General features: G+C 46.0%; 5 protein-coding genes across 5 annotated transcripts; 2 read left to right on the top strand and 3 right to left on the bottom strand.

Annotated features, from left to right (window-relative positions):
• Nucleotides 1-4: 4 nt before the first annotated feature.
• F4813DRAFT_342509 (uncharacterized protein) lies at nucleotides 5-1,811 on the bottom strand. Its single transcript, XM_049241422.1, has 3 exons — nucleotides 1,083-1,811; nucleotides 984-998; nucleotides 5-907 (listed from the first exon to the last, which is right to left on the bottom strand). The coding sequence occupies exons 1-3, from the start codon at nucleotides 1,308-1,310 to the stop codon at nucleotides 521-523; spliced, it is 630 nt and encodes a 209-aa protein (XP_049104926.1). The 5' UTR covers nucleotides 1,311-1,811; the 3' UTR covers nucleotides 5-520.
• A 606-nt stretch (nucleotides 1,812-2,417) lies between these two features.
• Nucleotides 2,418-4,536, top strand: F4813DRAFT_342506 (carbohydrate-binding module family 48 protein). The gene is made up of 3 exons (XM_049241421.1): nucleotides 2,418-3,713; nucleotides 3,851-4,424; nucleotides 4,478-4,536. Exons 1-3 carry the CDS (start codon nucleotides 2,959-2,961, stop codon nucleotides 4,517-4,519), a joined length of 1,371 nt encoding a protein of 456 aa, XP_049104925.1. The 5' UTR covers nucleotides 2,418-2,958; the 3' UTR covers nucleotides 4,520-4,536.
• F4813DRAFT_342503 (O-sialoglycoprotein endopeptidase) lies at nucleotides 4,520-5,796 on the bottom strand. The gene has a single exon (XM_049241420.1). The coding sequence runs from the start codon at nucleotides 5,704-5,706 to the stop codon at nucleotides 4,999-5,001; it is 708 nt and encodes a 235-aa protein (XP_049104924.1). The 5' UTR covers nucleotides 5,707-5,796; the 3' UTR covers nucleotides 4,520-4,998.
• A 2,828-nt stretch (nucleotides 5,797-8,624) lies between these two features.
• On the bottom strand, nucleotides 8,625-10,622 carry F4813DRAFT_15620 (enhancer of polycomb-like-domain-containing protein). Its single transcript, XM_049239013.1, has 2 exons — nucleotides 10,334-10,622; nucleotides 8,625-10,176 (listed from the first exon to the last, which is right to left on the bottom strand). Exons 1-2 carry the CDS (start codon nucleotides 10,478-10,480, stop codon nucleotides 8,635-8,637), a joined length of 1,689 nt encoding a protein of 562 aa, XP_049104923.1. The 5' UTR covers nucleotides 10,481-10,622; the 3' UTR covers nucleotides 8,625-8,634.
• Nucleotides 10,623-11,953: 1,331 nt separating this feature from the next.
• On the top strand, nucleotides 11,954-13,378 carry F4813DRAFT_342493 (calcineurin subunit B). Its single transcript, XM_049241419.1, has 5 exons — nucleotides 11,954-12,259; nucleotides 12,319-12,371; nucleotides 12,447-12,520; nucleotides 12,623-12,957; nucleotides 13,032-13,378. The coding sequence occupies exons 1-5, from the start codon at nucleotides 12,208-12,210 to the stop codon at nucleotides 13,040-13,042; spliced, it is 525 nt and encodes a 174-aa protein (XP_049104922.1). The 5' UTR covers nucleotides 11,954-12,207; the 3' UTR covers nucleotides 13,043-13,378.
• Nucleotides 13,379-19,097: the final 5,719 nt, after the last annotated feature.

Below are 19,097 nucleotides of genomic sequence, written 5' to 3'. Positions count from 1 at the left end.
GGGGGTTTTAGGTGCTGTTGGGTGTTTGGTTATGATGGTAGTGTAAATTTGAGTGGAGAGTTTGTTGTTTGACGTTTACGAGTAATGCTTGCGTTCTTCATTACGACCTAGTTTGCATTATATAGGTAGTTACGTAATTATAGTCCGGCATGTAGGCGCCAACCTAGACCTGGTTATTTTGTTGCAGGTAGGTATCTTAGAGTTATTATGAAAGACATTGATAACACCAGTTTCCAACATGTCCAGTATAGCTACTAGCTTGTGACGGAGGCGAGTTCTGTTTAACCCCTGACAAGTCCGTAACTATTGTATTTTCAGTCTTGAGCTTTCTAGCCTACGGCCTGGTTTAAGATCATAGTTTAGCTAGTTAGATAGTCATGAACTTTCACATGGACTATGGTGTATGGTTAAACGACGCGTGCATACTGTAAATTGATATATGAATCTGACACTTGCCGATCATGTACGACCTGAGTGCGGAATAGCCTCAAAGCCCCGCCTCGGGGACTCATCGAGATCATTACGAAAAGTCGCTACTACTTTCCTCGTGAATAGTCTGAGAAAGCAAACCCCTGCGTCGCCTCTTCGGCTTTTCAGAAGACCTCAGTAGCTTCCACTGCCTTTCGAATATCTCGTTCGTATCATCTTTTACTTTCTGCTTTGATTTCATGCGCCTCGAGGCTGAACTGGCTGTGGATAGCTTGTTAGAGCTATCCCCGGAACGTGTACCGGAGTCTAGTTCATGAGGTTCCTGATCGTCGTCATCTGAGAGCGCGAGTTTATCCTTCCTAAGATAATCTGGATCTCGATCTTGTGATGCATCGACACCCAGCGTGACGAAGACGAGGTTGGACGTCCCATAGAGCGCGCAGCCGGCACATATACCTATAATAGCTGCGTAGGCGAACTGCATTTTGGGTATTAAGATTAGTATGATTACCGGTGCTCCCGAACATTATGCTATTGCAATTGGATATCCTTACGTAAATATAAAGGTACTATCTTACGATTAGCATCCGAGCTTTGCTATCTACGCGGGATAATTATGAGGGGTTATCACAGAGCAGGCTATAGGAGAATACCTTGAGCTTAGCAGCTAAACCCACAACAGCTACGGTCGTACTCGAGATCGAATGAAGTATGTACCAGATGGGAGATAAGAGAAATACGACTAGAGTAAAAAGATAATAGATTGGATAGTGTAGAGGTATCGTGACGATATAGCACAGCTTTAGCATAAGCTTGAGCGCGGGATATAGGTATTCGGTGCTAAACGTCTGTAAGGGCTTCAGGAACTTGAGCCAATCCATTGCTGCGGATTGGCCTCGTGGCCTTGTGGCCTGGATAGCCTGAACACGGCGTAACCGGTGATCTCTCTTGTGTTATTTTCTAACTGGAGAACTTGGAAAGTAAAGTCGACAGGCGAAAAAGCTGGTTTGCAGTCTGCAGTTTGCGGGATTGTTGTCTCCGGTATATTGTGTCAACTATCTCGGTCTCTCAACCGAGTAAGATTACTACCTAACCTAGGTATGTATTGTCGTCGGATAAGGTATGACGAAGGTGACACTTCCGGTCTTGGCAACGCGCAGGTGCAGATTCAGATGATCTGCTTAGGTACCACAAAACGCGTATTATATGATGCGGTTGTCCGATCCGATTTGGGGTAAGTCAGTACTTACTATAGTAGTGTATGTAGGCTCTAGGTTTTACAAAGTTGAGACAGGTTTGTAACTTAGTTCCAATCGATGATCAAGTCGATCGAAGCTTGCATGTGGCTTCCGGGAATGTATTTGAGACTTCTGGGTCATGGGGGAGATTTGGAGAGGCTCACGACTGTTATGTAATTGAATACCTACCTATGTACATGTATGTATGTACATACATAGTACATACATACCTACCTACCCACGTGCAGCCAAGCGGCTCAATCAGTTAAGGTACATGTAGGTATGTATTTGTATTTGGTATTGTACGTACCTCTTAATAGTGCTCACCGCTGACTGACCTCGACGAGAACATATATTTTGTGATGCATGTATACCTATATTAAAATGTCTCTTTTATCGTCTCATACAAACAATGTGCATATGTATGCTCTATTAATGTGAATTCTTTTTATCTTTGTAACCTAGTTCCCTTCTTAGTTGAATCCTTATACCTATGTATATGCCGTCAGATCATTATATTAGGTACAATTATATAAATGTTTGTATAAATGATGGAATCATGAGAGGTACATACCTAGGTACCTTATATTAAAGTAGGTACCTGGGCTAGTCTGATTACGTAGTTAAGTACATCTTGCATCCTTGCGGTGATATGTATTCGGCGTGTGGTCCGTGCGCTATTTGCTGACTGCCCGGGGACTAAAGCGGGCAAGGGAGGAACGGCAGGAAGGAGCAGGGGATATCGATTGAGTGGATTCACGGTTATCATGGAACTTGGAAGGACAACCTTAGACATCCTAGACAACCTAAACTTGGACCTGAACCTCGTCCTTCCCTCGTTTAGATCTTCCCCCCCCTCCCGACTGCCCAATCGCTTACCCGTGCTTTGTTTTTTGCTTGTCTCATCACTCCAACTACTTAAAAATCGCGAAAACGGTCCCATGACCAATTTTTGCTTGCCATGATCCACGTTTACTCGTCCTCAGCTTGACTCACTTCCGACAAATCCAAGCAAATCCAAGCAAATCTAGTAAATCCTCTTCCGTCACACCGCTGCTCTCTTGCGGTACCCGCGCAGCTTGCCCACGGCCCACGACGCACGACGCACCACATCCCGCCCTGTCAGCTTCTGACTTCCCCGCCATTGAACCATTGTCTATTGCCCGGATATCCAATACTCATTACCTATTACCCATAGTCCATAGCCCCTTTCTAAATTCCCATAGGAACAGGCAAGCCTAGCCATCAAAGGGGGGAAATCCTTTCCTTCCCCAGTCCCCCACGCCAGACAATGGGAAACAACCCTTCCTCAACGTCGAAGCCGGCTACCCCCACTACTGCCTCGTCTTCGTCCCAGGAATCTCCGCGAGCTTCTAAGAACCAGCCCAAGAACCTGGTATCCATCCATAACCAGAACATTAGGTCACCAGCCTCTCCCGAAGCCTCGACCATCCAGGCAACCGGTACTTCGATACTTAACAAGAATTCGAGACCGCTCTCCATACTTAACTCGTCCTCACCTTCAGCTAGCTCTTACCACTCCACCAATGTTCCTAAGGTTCCCGAGCAGAAGCCGAAGCCTGCCGAAATTAAAGATGAACACTCCAAGCCTGTAGCCGTTCCCTTCTCCTCTTCCCATTCGGAACAGGTCTCATCTTATATCCACGATTTCCATGACGAGGACAGCCTAATATCAGGCCCCGCCTCCAGCAGCATCCAGGATATGTCCTATCCACACCCTCGGCCGCCGCGGCTCCCGCTCCCGATAGAGGAAGAGATCCATACTCCCGGGTCGCCGATCATCGCACCAAGCGATGCTGACGTTAAGGGCGTTGACGACGTCGCATCCCTCGATGACTCGGCTAGTCTAACTCGTCGTACATCAGGACTTAGCAATGCGACTGACGAGGATGACACCGAAGAACTTCGGGTCGACAAGACGAGACCTACGATACCAACCCGGATTGAGTGGTCGCGGGGCGGTCAGAAGGTCTATATTACAGGAACGCCATTTCAATGGAGTAGGAAACAGCGATTGGTTCCATCGTGAGTTTTTGTCTTCTCGCAGTTATTAATTCGGCTTCGAATATCTAGCGACCAGGCGACGACCTCGTACGCTAGGTAACTTCGGCTGGGCAAGTAAGACTTTTGATCGTTGACTGCTGACACCTTTCGGGCTATAGTAAGGATAAGGAGAACGTGCTAGAGACGGTAATACCCGTTTTTCCAGGCACGCATCATATAAAATTCTTAGTCGATGGCAATATGCAGACGTCGCCAGACCTGCCTACTACTGTCGATTTTGGAAACAATCTGGTAAACTATATTGAAGTAAGCGGAGAAGATACCGACTCGCGGAACGTCCCCTTAGATGTCGGTGTTCCTAAATCGAACGAGGCTGCTCTATCTCTTCCTTCAAGGCAGCCTTCGCACGACGACTCTGCTAGGGGCCCCCAGCAGAAGGTTATAGATCCGGTTGAGAATTTCTCGGGCAAGATCCCCCAATATCTAGACGATTTTGACCAGCCCGAGGATTCTTCATCGTATAAGCTTTCTTCTTTAGCCCTCGAACGACTCCCACCGCCGCCCAGCCTACCTGGTTTCTTGAGTAAGCCAATCATGAACAATGTCACATTGATCAAGGATGACAACAGCGTCCTGAACATGCCAAACCACACTATGCTTAATCACCTGGCTACTTGTAGTATTAAGAACAATGTCCTTGCCGTATCGGCCACTACCAGGTACCAGAATAAGGTAAGTTACTTATTGTTACCTTTCTCGAACTTTTAGAACTAACGGCTATAAAGTATGTGACTACAATTATTTACAAGGCTACAAAGAACGAATAGTTTTTTTTTTTTTTTTTCTCGATGTTCGTGGTAAAAGTATGAGATTGTGTCGGATGTCCCTCGGATACGTCACATTTCCTGTTGTATGGGAGCTTATTTCAATGATGGCAAAACGTCCCGCTATGGGCTTGTAATCAGGACAGGGAGAAGTTCTATATGCTGTGCTTAGAACACGACTCCGGGATTTGGAGTGCAGCACCGATCAGTGTCCCGCGTCTTGCATCAGCAAGAAGGTGATGAATTCAGTAATGGGTTGCAGCAATGGGTTGCTCGTGTAAAATGCGTTGCGCAACGATTCGAATTATAAAATCGGGTTGCTATGTATGAGGATAATACGATTTCATGAAACCATAGAAGGATGCGTTATGATGTAAAGGTTATATCTGCTCAGGCAGAACATACGGAATCCATTTAGACAATACTGGTAATAAATTTAGAGAAATCCGGCACAATCACAATTGGGCATATTAGACTTGCTCTTAATCTCTCCATTTGACATAGACTTCATCTGTTCTGAATCGTTGCGTACAAGTACTGTCCTCTAGGGGCGTACGGAATCCTGTCTCATAGGCTAGTAGACCTGCGTGGGCGATCATGATGCCGTTGTCAATGCAAAAGCGCTCGTCAGTCGCATACACGCTCCCGCCTCTCTCCTTAGCCATCTGTCCCATCATCTCTTGTAAACGTTCGTTGCATCCTACGCCACCAACAATGAGCACCTGGTTACTGCCCACGTGCGCCATGGCGCGTTCGGTGATCTCGACGAGCATGGCATAAATAGTCTCCTGGAGACTGTAACACAGGTCCTCGGGCGTAATCCTATCCTCCTCCTTGACCTCCTCGCCCGCCGCAATGCGCGCCTCCTGCTCGCGCATCTGCGCGGCTAGCAGATCGGCCGCAGTCAGGATACCGCTAAAACTACAATCCATGCCCTTAACCGCGTACGGCAAGTCAAGCAAGACGCGACCTTTGGAGCGCCGAGCCAGCAACTCGATGTTGTAGCCCGGAGCCGGATCGTTGCTGATGGCGAGGGTGCGCGCAAAGCGGTCGAGGCAGTTGCCTACGGCAATATCCAGGGTCTCGCCGAAGATGCGGTACCGGCGCTCGGCGTAGGCGATGACCTGGGTGTTGCCGCCCGAGACGTACAGCACGACGGGGTCGGCGGCGCCGGTGATCTGGCGGCCCATCTCGATGTGGCCGACGCAGTGGTTCACGGCGACGAGGGGGAGGCGCCAGAGCAGGGCGAGGGTGCGCGCGGCGACGGCGACGGACTGCAGGGGCGCGCCCATGCCGGGTCCCTTGGTGTAGCATACGCAGTGGAGCTGCTCCCCCGGGCGGGATATGCCGGCCGCGGCTAGGGCGGCGCGGGCGACGCGGGCGAAGAACGCGCGGTGGTGCCGCGCGGTGTCCTTGGGGAGGAAGCCGGTTCCGGGGGGGGATACGAAAGTGTCGCGGATGTTGGCTAGGATGGCGGATTGGCCGGTGGTTGGGTCGTGGGATATTATGCCGATGCCGAGTTTGTTGGCGCTGCCTTCGCAGCCGATGGCTAGGAGGGGGGTGGTGGTGGAGGGGGGTTGTTGCTTTGCCGCCATGGCTTGTCTTGTCTTGTTTCGTTTATTGTGATGTATAGCAGTAGGGTCTAGACTCTATACTCTATATAGCTGTTCTGGCTGCGGGGCTATTTTGATATGTATATGAGGGATGGAACACCTGGTGTTTAGAAATTTTAAGGTTAAACAAAGTCTTGAAGGAATATTGCACTAGCTCGTTTAAAGCATATGGTTATAGTATTATCATATTCGAAATTCCCATGGTATAGAAAGTTTTGTGTAAGTAATAGTTAGATCTGTATAAGAAAGTATGCAGGTAGGTAGCTACTATGAGGCTATCTCGCGGTGGGGTCCTCGCCTACATATGTATCTGCTATGTAAGAGCGGGAACGCAGGTGCAGAGACCCCTCCAATGACGACTAAAATCTTTAAGCTGACGACCCTTATCGATAGACCGTCTTCCCCAATTGGCCTAGTGTGCAGCTTTGCCGGTGGGTCTCCGGCGCCTTAATGTTTACCTAGGTACCAGTTGGCTGTCTGTCGAGTTGCGTTAGAGTGGGGCAACCGCACTTACTCACCTAATGTTCTTGACGGGTAATAATAGCCTTCAGTCCTCTTTAACTTAGCACCAAGGAGAAATATTACCAAATCGCTTTTTGCTCTACCCTTTCCAACCTCTTGCTTGCCCTTCCTCCCACAAACTTGACATACAAACTTGACATACACACCCGTGCTATTCTCCCATACTTCCGATTCTTTGTAACCTCTTGTATTTCTTCAGTCTTACACCCGTATCGCCCCCTTGTCTGTGTACTTTTTAAACAGGAGCTACATGTGTAGCGATTCGCCATTCCTGATCGATAATCCGAGACGACCACCTATCTAGCCCGCTCTCTAACCATCGCTGACCTTTTTCTCTCGCAGATAATATACTCTTGATATTCTCAGCCTTCTCACAACCTGAAATTTCCTGCAATTCAAGACAATGGCCGTGTCTATCAGCTATCTACCCGTTGCGAGCTTCTCCTGCAAGTCGGCAACCCTGCGACTGTGCGAAATCCCACACTCTCCGCCCAATCGATCTCTGTCACACACACCACCGACTGCAGAATCGTCGATGCTAGGAAGAGACGGATAACCTCTACATTACTACTATACTTTTAAATCTCGTGGCCCTATATTCTCGTTAGTCTCGCAGTAGGTTACTGTCGAGTATACCTTGCTTACCCAAGAAGGATTCCCTCGAGGCCGTGACAGTGCGCCGGGGTCGCTGATATGAACGCAACGCCTTTCTTATGTCAGTTACTTAGTCAACTGTGCAAAGCGCAATATTTTTGTGCTTTTAATCCGCCTCTGGCAATATAGTGGCTATACATTATTTATTCGTAAGTCCTTCTCTAGCTTTCGGTTAGAATCGCAACACCCATGTATATCACTTTCTCCGCACGGTATCTCCGACGTCAGATACCAATCAGCTATAAGATCTTCGACCAACGACGTCAAACTCCAATACCTGGGATTAACTTCATATCTGATTTTATGCTTTCGAATTTTTTTCGTCTTGCTTTTTTACATGGTGCATATAAGCTAAGTTGTGGCAATCCTAGTAAGCTCCGTCACCCTATGATCATTCTAAGTTAGGAGAACCGAGAAGCGGAAACGCCCAAGACCATATTATCGCACGGCGATTTGTGTCCTAGCCCAATACCTTTTGCGATGAGAATCCTTGACCGAGGAATAGGGCTGTCGCTATTTCGGCCTCGGACATGACTCGAACAGCATGCTAAGAGCAGCGCAAACTCGTCAATACTTTTCCTAGGGGCAAATCCTCTAGTCAACCTTCTAGGAAGCATGACCACCTGTCAAGCTATGCAAAACAACACATCGACAACATTTATAGGTCTGGGCCTTTTTGGAAACAATCATCGAATACGAGAACAAGCATCACGCGTACCAGTCAAATCAAATGCAACCACGAATAGAACACGAGGTATTTGTATTCATACATTGGTGCTCTTTGCCTCTTTCATCATTCAGAGCCCTAAACATCATGTTCGAGCGCGCCCCTAACTCCGCCGGCTATGCATATCGCTCTGCGTGCTATATATTACATCAAAACAGTGATCGGCTACGCCTCTCGGTTTGCTATCTTCGTTCAGCTCGTATGCTCGCGGGAGTATGTACAGGTTGCTAATGCGAACTTATCAAAACTGGCGAGAGGGATGGGCATATTGGTCGATCTTTAATTTCAACGATAAAACCCGCAGGGCGCTCCATTTATGCTCAAAATATCGCTGAATGGGGTGCGCTTAGGGTCGATATGACTCGTGCCTGCTCTCGTTTGCGGGACGGAACAGGTAAATACACTCGCCTTTTCTAGGACATGGTATACTGCTGTATCAAGCAACCACTTGAGACAAGGCCGACTCTAAGATGGTTGTTACCTGGGTTTTTACCGCCCAGAAAAAGCATTACCCGAGCGCTACGTTTCAGTTTTCACCAATCCCTCCAGATCAACCTTATAAGCCTAGTGAGGGCTGCTTAGGGCTTGACTGGAGATCCATCTCATGTCTGGGGTGGTCGTTGTGACTGAGGCTGGGCTGTTGGTGCTTGGGGCGGTGGGAGGGCCTGACGACTTACGCTACCTGCCTGGAGAGCAGCAGCATCGACTCCTTGTCTCTTAAACAAGAAGGGCGAGGGCGGTATTGTCGACCGGAATTTCATCTGACGAGAGCTGTTGGGGTCCACTTCATACACCGGTTGGTCATCGTCATCGTCATCCTGGTCATATTTCCAACGGTCACTCTGAGTAAAGTCCATCTCACGCGGAGGACTCTTGTGCCCATTAAGTTTGGGTGGTCGACGGTCGATAAACAAGCGATTTAATCGCCCTATACGACGGCGGTACGAACACATCTCTTCGGGCTCTGCGCCACCTAGGTTGATACCATTGGAGCAGATTTGCTGGAAAGACTGAAGCGAATCTAATTGGGTCTCCTCGTCCGGCTCCATGGAATCTGATGCAGATGCCGGCGGAGTCATCAAATACGTGGTCTTCGCGGGCCTAAAGCTTAGCTCCTTCTCCTCCTGGACGGGAGGTAACGGGTCGGCAGTCAGATCCACATAGTTGTTGTTCCATCTTCTATGGTTCTGGATTTTTATCTCGACGTCGTTACGCAATTCATTCTCCTTTTCAGCGAGTTTATCGGCCAAGACAGCAAGATCGGCGGGTTCCACAGTTCGTCCTCCGTCGGGACGGACAATCAGACGGAGCTGGCCATGAGGGCCGGCGCGCGCTGGTTGTTGCGCCTCCGTCCTAGGCCGTTTCTGCGGTCTAGCGTTATAGAAGTCTTCGTCGTCACCTTTAATGTCAAGGCGGTTCTTAGTCTCCTTGAGGCCATTTCGCTGTTCGAAGATAGATTTATCGCTGCGCAAAACTTCCCGCTTGAATATCTCTCGTTGGTATGAGAAGACAACAATCTGACGTGCATCTTCTAGTTCCTTACGCAACTTCTTTAACTTGTCGCTCACCTGCGTGTCGCGTGCCCTCGTCTTTCTCGTCTGTCGAACTTCGCGCCTTCGGAAGCAGACGTAAGGGTCCATATCATCATGCTCTTGATGAGTTTCGAACTTGAGCGAGGGGTTCAAGCTCCTGCTGCCGCTCACCTGCCGTCGAGTCTTCCAGTACTCGTAGACATTCTTAGCATGTGCTTGAACGAGCTTGACGGGAACTATGTGGTTCATAGCCTGGGCCATAACGTCAAAGGGCACTACTGTATTGTCAACTGCAGCAAAGGGAGCTTGCTCTGCGGCGGTATCTTCGAATACTTCCATTATCCGCTCGAAATCATCCTCGGAGAGCTGAGTATTTCCTGTCCACTTAGCATTGTAGGACTTGAGGTATTCCTCATCCTCTGTAGTCATATCATAGAGACAGCCGAGCGTCTCTTCAACAGTTTCAGAGAACTTTATGTAATTTCTGGGCTCTACATATGGTGTGGGATACAGCTCATTATAGTCCGCCTCGCTCTTCTGCGGCGGCGGCACTGGGATCTCATTATCCGTACTTGCACCAACCCCTCTGAGGGCAGCCTGCAGATGGTATTCCTATTGGTAGGCACGTTAGCCTATGGTAAGTGGTTGACGTTACCTTGATATACCTTGATATATCTTGATATCAAAATGGGTAAGACAAGAGCGCTTGTAGCACGTGACATGTCACGTGATATGCATATGAAAGGTAAGAAATGTATTGATAACTCACATTTTCCTCCGCTTGTTCGACGCCAGTTGCGATTTGTGATTCGGTTGTGAGAGATTCATATTCGTTGGGGTCGATTTGGTCTTCCCGAAGTACGGGTAGAGGGGTTTTGATGTTAAGTTTCTTGTATCGCACTTTCCGGGTCGACATGGCGGTTAGCGGTGTAGAAGGATTGTAGGGTAAAAATCGACAAAGAGGTCGGAAAACCCCCGAAAAAATTCGGGAACCAAAAAAATTAGATCATGCACTGATGAAAAATTAATTTTTTAAGAGTTAGAAGGGTTGTTCTGGGGGTTGTTTTGATGGTTGAAGTGTCCGTCTTGGATGAGGTGACGTTGAATTGTTTTGGGGCGCAAATTTTTGCTTGGACGCCGCAGGCAGCCCGAGCAGCAACAACAAAGTGAGAATAGTGATTGTGCAGGTTGTGCAGAGGGTCAGAGTGTGAAAGAAGCCCCACCAAAACAGGACTTACGCCTTCCTCCTAGCCCGTAACTATCTAGAATCCTGGATGCTGATTGGCTGCAGCTTGGTAGCGTGTAATTTTGGGCAACAACTTTTGGGGGAGGGGAAGGGAAAAGGGGGAGACCCGGGGTGCGATACATAGCATCCAGTAAAAGACAAAATAGTACTTCCGCGACAGGCGCCTCTTTGCTTTCCATTCTTGAACCTGATATGTATTTTCTACATGTACTTTCTAGATTACCCCTTTTTCTTTCTTTACGAACAACAACGCAACGAACACGAGACATAAACCATATTGATAAGGTTATTGAGGTCATGTCATCACTTCCAATAGATACAATACTTAAGGTACAGATCGGTACCTAGGTATCTACCTGCAAAAATGAGGGACCTAACCCAGAATTATGCATTTGAGACATACATGTTAATATGATGTAGGTATGTATTTACAAACAATAACGACCGCGCTAGCCTACCTACCTATGTATATGTAACTAAAGCAATCTGTCTGACCAACGCATCGTGCATCTTGTTGAATTTTTTTTTCTATCTTCGCATGCAGCGGTGTACTTTAGTTGCATGTAACTGTAGATGCTGTTAGATCGTATGTTGCATCTTCGAGCTTTAGATGTCTTGGTTGTCAGGAGCATTTTCTCCTCCAAGTACCTAAGGTACCTTAGGTAGGTATCCAGCCACAGGTCATCAGCCATAGGTCCATATTTGATAAGACAGATAAGAACTTTAGTCTTAGGACTTCTAACTGCTAATTTTATGCAAGGAGATACCTTATACTTTTGAAAGACTCATGTCTTTCATGATGTATATCCCTGGGTACGAATCCAATAAGTACCTACCTAAGGATCTGTAAATGTAAGTACGCCTTCTTTCCACTAAGCCGTCAATAGCCATTTCTATTCTCGATATTTCATTGTTTTTGATATAGGTAACCGCACTCTATTACATAAGTGGCTGCCTTGAATCATAAGTACATAGGTTATGTAGGTACCTACCTAGGTACTTAGTCATGTACAAAGTACCTCAGCTGAAGTAGGTACCCTGTGGCTTGGGCTATCAGATGCGGCTGTGCTTCCTCCAATCATCTACACGTAAAAGAGGCAATTAAGATCTAAAGGTCGCCTTGTTAAGACAGACCCCACCAGCCCGCATTCCCACCCAACTCTCCATCAGCCTCATCACAAGCGGAACATCGCAGGCCGGAACGTGAACATAATAGCATCTTTCAAGCCCCACGAATAACCCCGTTCCTTTGACGTAACTGCAAATATACACCAGTGATATCCCAGCTTAATCAACCGAGTCTCATCTCCGAATATACATAACAGCTCTTTATCCAGCCTCCCCGTCCCCCGTCCCGTTATTTCGAATCCGCCTCCGCCAAGGGGCTTCCCAGCAACATGGGTAATACAACGAGCGTCGTGCTGGATAACATCGTGCAGGGGTCGAACTGTATGTATTCAGCTCCTCCCATGATTATCGTCGAGTATAGTCCTAATTGCGCCGTATAGTCGACCGGGAGGAGGTTGATAGGCTGAGGAAGAGGTTTATGAAGCTTGATAAAGTACACAGCGCCCCGGCCAGCTCTCTCTCCCTCTCTTTCGATATGCGCCCAAGCTAATATGATTGGCATCCATAGGATAACTCAGGCACGATCGAACGAGAAGAGTTTCTGAGCTTACCACAAATATCGTCAAACCCGCTCGCCACAAGGTACACCCTTCCGCCCACTCAAATCTCCTAGCCTCCTACACTGCCACCGAATACCCCCGTAGAAACTCGAGACTAACGTAACCATGTTCTCCCCGTAAACAGAATGATAGCGATCTTCGATGAGGACGGCGGCGGAGACGTGGACTTCCAGGAGTTCGTGTCGGGGCTGAGCGCGTTCAGCAGCAAGGGCAACAAGGAGCAGAAGCTGCGATTCGCATTTAAGGTTTACGACATCGACCGGGATGGATACATCAGCAACGGCGAGCTTTTCATCGTGCTCAAGATGATGGTTGGGAGTAACTTGAAGGACCAGCAGCTCCAGCAGATCGTCGACAAGACCATCATGGAGGCCGACCTCGATAAGGACGGCAAAATCAGCTTCGAGGAATTCACTAAGATGGTCGAGAATACTGACGTTAGCATGAGCATGACTTTAGGTAAGTTTCCCCCTCCCCGGCCACGGGTGATTTATGTTGATGCGAGTTGGGTACTAATGCGGGTTTTATAACAGATCAGTTCTAGATACCTAGCTGTACCACCGGCGATGTGGCCGTAGTAACGAATTATGAAGCCTGGGGCGAACTTATACTTGTTAACAAGTGAACTTGATCGTCTGCGAAGACTTACTGATTATTAACCTCGCTCGCAAGTTGAAAACAGAAAGGTGCTGCTTTGAGTGAGCGGGAACTTAGACGAAGCACTAAGATGGATTCAGTATGTACTCGCCACGACGGGTTCCTGGAGATAGCCTCAAAATTGATATTCGTACATAAATATGAATGTATGTATGTATGTATGTATGTACGTTTTGATAGCTAGACAATCTGAAGAACTCGTGAGATGTCGGTGCGGATGGTCGGGTTCGCTCTCTTATGCCTTGTGCTACTTTGCGATTTTGTTTCTCGTGAAAGACACGCGCCTCCTTGAGGGCATGTAGTAGAACTTGGTGTTGAATCGGACTCGCTAGGTTCTCATATTATTTTGTGCCTGAAATTGCGGTCTAGTTATCCAGGTTCATCTTATATCTCGTCCTTCAGGATCTAGATTGTTTCCAAGTCATCCTTTCGTAGCAGATTATTACATGTGCATTATATCAGTTGATTTGAGAACCTTGGAAAGAAGGACGGCCCGGGATTAAAGGGGTATGATAGTTAAGAAGAGTTATAAACTAAACTTATGATATTCCCGCTAGGGTTACTGTATTTCCCTAAATAGTAAATATAGTCAATCCAGGGGCTTAGAGCGTGTTCTAAGATTGATTGGGGGAAGAAGCAACAGAGATTCGAACATGACCATATAATTTAGATGTTTAACTTTCTACTATAGGAATCCTTTTCCGTTTAGACAGCTCCTGATGTAATTCACTATATAGGGTCTCTTGACACGCATTTCAGTTTTACCACTTGCGTATATAACTCATCATTGGCCGGAACTAAAAATGCGAAGCAATTAACCTATATATTCAGGGGCGACCAACTTCTAGCGAAATAAAGACTTAGCGACGCGCTCTATTTTAACGTAATCTATCTCGAGTTACATGGCCCATTTTGAGTCTCGATAGGGAATTCATATACTATTTTAAACCGTTAGAATAGAGAAACCAGGAAGGTTCCTCTTCCTCGCTGGTTTGCTCTACCTCACCCAGCTAGCAAACACGTATAAGGGGAGTTATACAAGGGAACATGATCTCTCCTTAGGCAATAGGTAACCGCTCCTTGCTTATATCTTAACTATCACGAGATGGAACCGGAAAGCATAGAAACAACTTTGTTACTCTGCAAGGAACTCCAAACCTTAGGCACCTAACTATCGGAGCCCGTATTTACCTACCTAATGCATACTAAAAGTATTATCCATAATCTTAACACTAATACGATAGAAAGATCAAACAGCAGATATGTAAACTGATGGGAGAATAGGTAGCGATGAGCTTTCAACTTCTTATTTACTAGATGGTTGTGCATGCTTACGAGTTATAAGAGCGTTAGAGAGAGTAATTCCCTGGGTAACATTTCGTTAGGAGTCTAGGTTACACGTCTCATCTAAAACAGAGGATACTTTCAGTATGCATAGCCATAGGTTCTCATAATTAGGTCAGAGTTCCTTGCAGTTATTTCCATGCTTCTTTGCTCCAACTCGTGATACATTTCTTTTATCACTGCTAACAGGCTAGCTCCGGTCCCCTTTTATATCTCACCGAGCCAAGTACCTAGGGTGGGATTTTTTCATACGCGCTTAAGCTAGCAGAGGGTCTGAGTTAAGTGGAAGAATGAAGAGTTATAATTAAGCTGGACGTCACTTGCCAAGTAGAATATGATTTCTTAATTTGTTTTCATTAGAGATTTTTTCAGGGGCTGCTGAATACATCCCATGAGCTGGATAAATATGCGTTCAGCTAGGCAATGTTCATCGGCTAAAACGTTCCAGACTAAATATTTATTCCAAATGGTCTAAGTTGAGATATTTGCTGCTATTAATATGTCTATTTGCATTTCCCATTCTAACATGAGATCATGTAAGATCCCTAGACGATCTCTGGTGAGTTAGAGGTGGGATTGGAGATTTAATCTATAGCGTCTGCCATATACCAAAGAAAACAACGGGATATAGCAGTAGCAGCACCGAAAAGGGAAACATCGTCTACATTTTCTCTCTGCTACTCAATTTTAAGAGTACGCTTCTCGAGAAGCTAAAGCCTTCAATTCTATTATGTGTCCCTTTTTCATGTAACAAAGCTAAAAGATTAAGTCGGAGTTACGATTCATTTTTAAACTTCGATTAGCATCGTTTGTGTTAAAGTATTCATATGAAATTAATTTATAAGTAAATCAAGCAGAGAGTAAACCCGGCGAAGTAAAAATGGGGTCATGTTATAACCTGGTATTTATTACTCGTTCTTATGTTACCTTTACAACATGAGAAGTGTACTAGGTGAAAGACGGTATTCTAAAGGTATTTCAGCTAAGGTATTTAAATTAAGAGTTGTATATGTCAATACCAGCCTAAACCAATCGTCTATATATAACAACCTATTTAGCTCCTTTATTATATAAGTAGATATATTTAATACATATAATACTAAGAAGCAACTTGTTATCTTTTATTTATAATTGATAAATTTACCGTGATTTATAGGATTAAGATCTCGTAAAAGTGTATTATTACTAGTCTTAACATTTGTATCTATACCTAGCACGTCAAGGTGTGACTTTTTTTACTTTTGTAAATACAAGTAGGAGTTTAAGTACCGTTAAAAGAACCAAGCTATAGCTGCAATTTTGTCGTCGTACGCATTGTGAGATAAGGAAAAAAGCAGTCCTAATAGTAATTTGGTTGCTACCCCCTTCTAAGATTATTGCCACAGCTATGACTTTACCCCTTCGCAATAGTTTTCTAAAGTCTTATACACTGGTTGGTGGTAATGGGTAAGATAATATGTAAGATTATATGTAAGGTAAAGAGATAGTAACTGGCAGCGTTTCTTAAACACTGCTTTCCATCCTTATTTCATAGAAAACACCAGAAAAGAAAATGTATTAAAATACAAGACCAGCAAGAAAAATAAAACCTGACAAAAGCCTGATAACATTAAACTCGAATAGTAAGACCAAGTTCCTACTCTGCCATAGGATCGAAGCCGAGTTCAATGAAAAGATCGGGAACTAGTAGGGGTTTTGTATCCATTCGTTTCCGCAGCTGTCAAGCCGAGACCAACTTGAACAAACGAACTTTGGGTTGGAAACGAGCCGAAGTGTGTGTAATGCATATCATAACCACATCTACTACACGCAACCACCCCTATACCCACTGTAGTTAGATAGATACCTAGACTTACGTGCATCCTCAGCAGCCTACCCAGGAGCATAAACCCTAGCCTCTGCAGACTTGGACTAACAATCCCACCTATGTATATATTACCCCTTGTTGAACTTACCCAAGCCCGGCCAGACAAAAGAGCTTCGCGGCGTTGAACCACTACAAAGAGACAGAAACTCTTTCGTTCACAAACTATATACTACACAAACGCATCGTGTGAATTGTTTTAGTTATAACTATCCTAAGTTGGTGTTCATGTCTCTAAAAGAAATTAAATACCACTAAGCTTTTTATAGAACTACTAATTCGTAACATAACAGTTAACCTAAACAATATACATGGTAAATACTTTCTACTTGTTGGGATAACGGTCATGTGACCTCGTCACATGACCAGGGTTATGCCCACACACACCGCCCACGCACAGCCCACACATCTGTACAATAGATATCTTTCCCCACTCGGGGGAACCCCTCCTCTCTTACCTTAATATACAACCAATCAGAACACAGTCCTTATTTGCATTCCTTTACATCTTATTACGTAATACAAAGTCAATCCAACACTACTATTAGTCCAAGTAATAGAAGATTAATAAAATGGGTGTATTAACCTAGAATATTTTTATTTTTGTAAGTACTGAAAAAAATAATTTCCTCGTTATTATTATGTCAATCTGTATATACTATATACTATGCAAGGGATTTAAAGCCCACTAGGGCTTAAGGACGTTAAATATAAAGGTATATTTTCTATAATTACCTAAGTAACTTAGTCACAGCAAATGAGGACAGTTATGGATGTGATATACTGTTCATAACTAATTTAGAAAGGGAAAGGTATGACTTAAAGGGACCATGTTCTTAAGACAAATGACCAATGTGCTCCTTTTCGAAGGATCTAGACAAGAAAATATACACTAGGTACTTTGACATTCTGGAAAGAAGAACCTCGACCTCATCGCTGCATTACACCAGCTGTAGGACCACGGCCAGCTGCATAAAGTAAGTAGCACAAATACTTTCAGACGGGACCTGATTCCTCCTTCTTACCTATCCTCCTCCCGCCCCCCTTCCTAAACAGGAACGTATGACTCCTTTCGGGAGCCACTTCGGGATGACCCATTCTGCCATGGCTACCTACAGTTCGGTCGCCGTTACGATAAGATAAGACGCATATGAATCTTTCTCCACGCCTCGACGCAAAGGGGAAAGATTCGTGAAGCGTATCGAAAGAAGCTAGGTAAACTAAATCGACCGACGCCACAATCCGCAAGGAGCGATGGCGATCAAACCTTTCTGCCCTAACTAGCAACGTTACGGCTAAGGGAAGGTCAGACCGGCTCCGCAGCCGGCAATGAAACAGCTGATTTTCTGCAGGTCCTAGAGCGGGAGCGTCCCGTGAGATGACACATGTGACGAACCTGCATCTCTCCCCTATCTCCCATTTAATGTATGCATGCAAGATGGAGCCTGCATGTATATTGCGCAACGCGACGACCTAGACTGTAAGCTTTACTCAAAGGAGGACGTGGGTGGGAGTTTCTTCAGATGGTTTCACATCCCAGGCCAATGAACGCCTCGTCGAGTTGGTCATGTCTTGGGTTCGGCCTACACCGAGAGGAGTGGAGATGAAAAGCTCGGGAAGGGAATTGGAAGGTTGGCCGAATGTTCCGCGTAAGACCAATGCCGTGGTAGCAGAACTGGTTGGTCAGTACTGACCGTTATGGCGTTTGTATGTATTCGGGGATGAGCTATGCGGGTAGCTGCATTGGTGGCATTTCTTTTTCTCTAGGATGGGAAATTTCTGTCGGTTCTCACATGCGAGTGATGACCTGTCGGGATTGATGCCGGTAACGAAACCGCGTTTTACTATAGATATTAGAACCTACAAGGGAGGGGGGCACAACCGCAGGTCTAGCCATTCAAGTTCAGCTTCTGCGGAACATTCGCTGATGCGACGCCAAAACTCCCTCAGCCTCTTATTTCCAATAGTCTGGGATAGGGTAGCACTGAGTTCGCAACAGCCCAGCCCTACATGGATACCTCCTCCTTGGCTTCTCTGGCGTCTTAGGCCTTAGAAGGCGTGGGCGGCCTCGGCGGCCTCGGCGTCCTCGGCGTCGTCGGGCCCGACTATCTGGTAGGATGGATGCAATGTCGAAGTCGGCTGATGAGACATAACCAGGGGGACCTTGGACGTGGTACAAATATATTCAATCCCCTAGACCCGAACCCCCTCAATGTCTTCAGAAATGAGTAATAAACAAATATCTTGTTTGCTGAGATTGTTTCAGCGCTTCAGCTGCAAACACCACAAGGACCCATCCGTGCCTCTATCTGTGCTACGCGATTGGACACAGACACGGAATAAAAGAGCGAAAAAAGAATATACCATACATAGTATGTAATATTAAAATCAAGGGTAATTTGATAATAATCCACTCGTCTGTCGTCTGATGTGTACTATGTATTGGAACCCTTGTCGCTCGATCTGGACGCATCGTAAATCCTTGTCTAAATCGGAGAGGGTGCGAGTCTAACAAAAAGTGACACATCGTAAAACTGAAGCTTCGTCGAATCGCAGCGCGGTGCATCTTCCATGTTTGCAGTTAAGCCTTGGTTAATCCGACCATGGAACGGTTGACATTGGAAGCGTAGCACGCTGCACCTACATATCGCTGCACCTATCAGATGAAGCGAAACCGGAAACGCAGAGCCACAACCAAGGATTCCATGGTGTCGGGTCGGATCATATATCAATG

This window comes from Daldinia decipiens (genome assembly GCF_022478715.1).
Source record: "Daldinia decipiens strain CBS 113046 unplaced genomic scaffold F4813scaffold_1, whole genome shotgun sequence".
Classification (NCBI taxonomy): Eukaryota; Fungi; Ascomycota; class Sordariomycetes; order Xylariales; family Hypoxylaceae; genus Daldinia; species Daldinia decipiens.
This window is presented reverse-complemented; position numbering and strand designations above follow the sequence as displayed.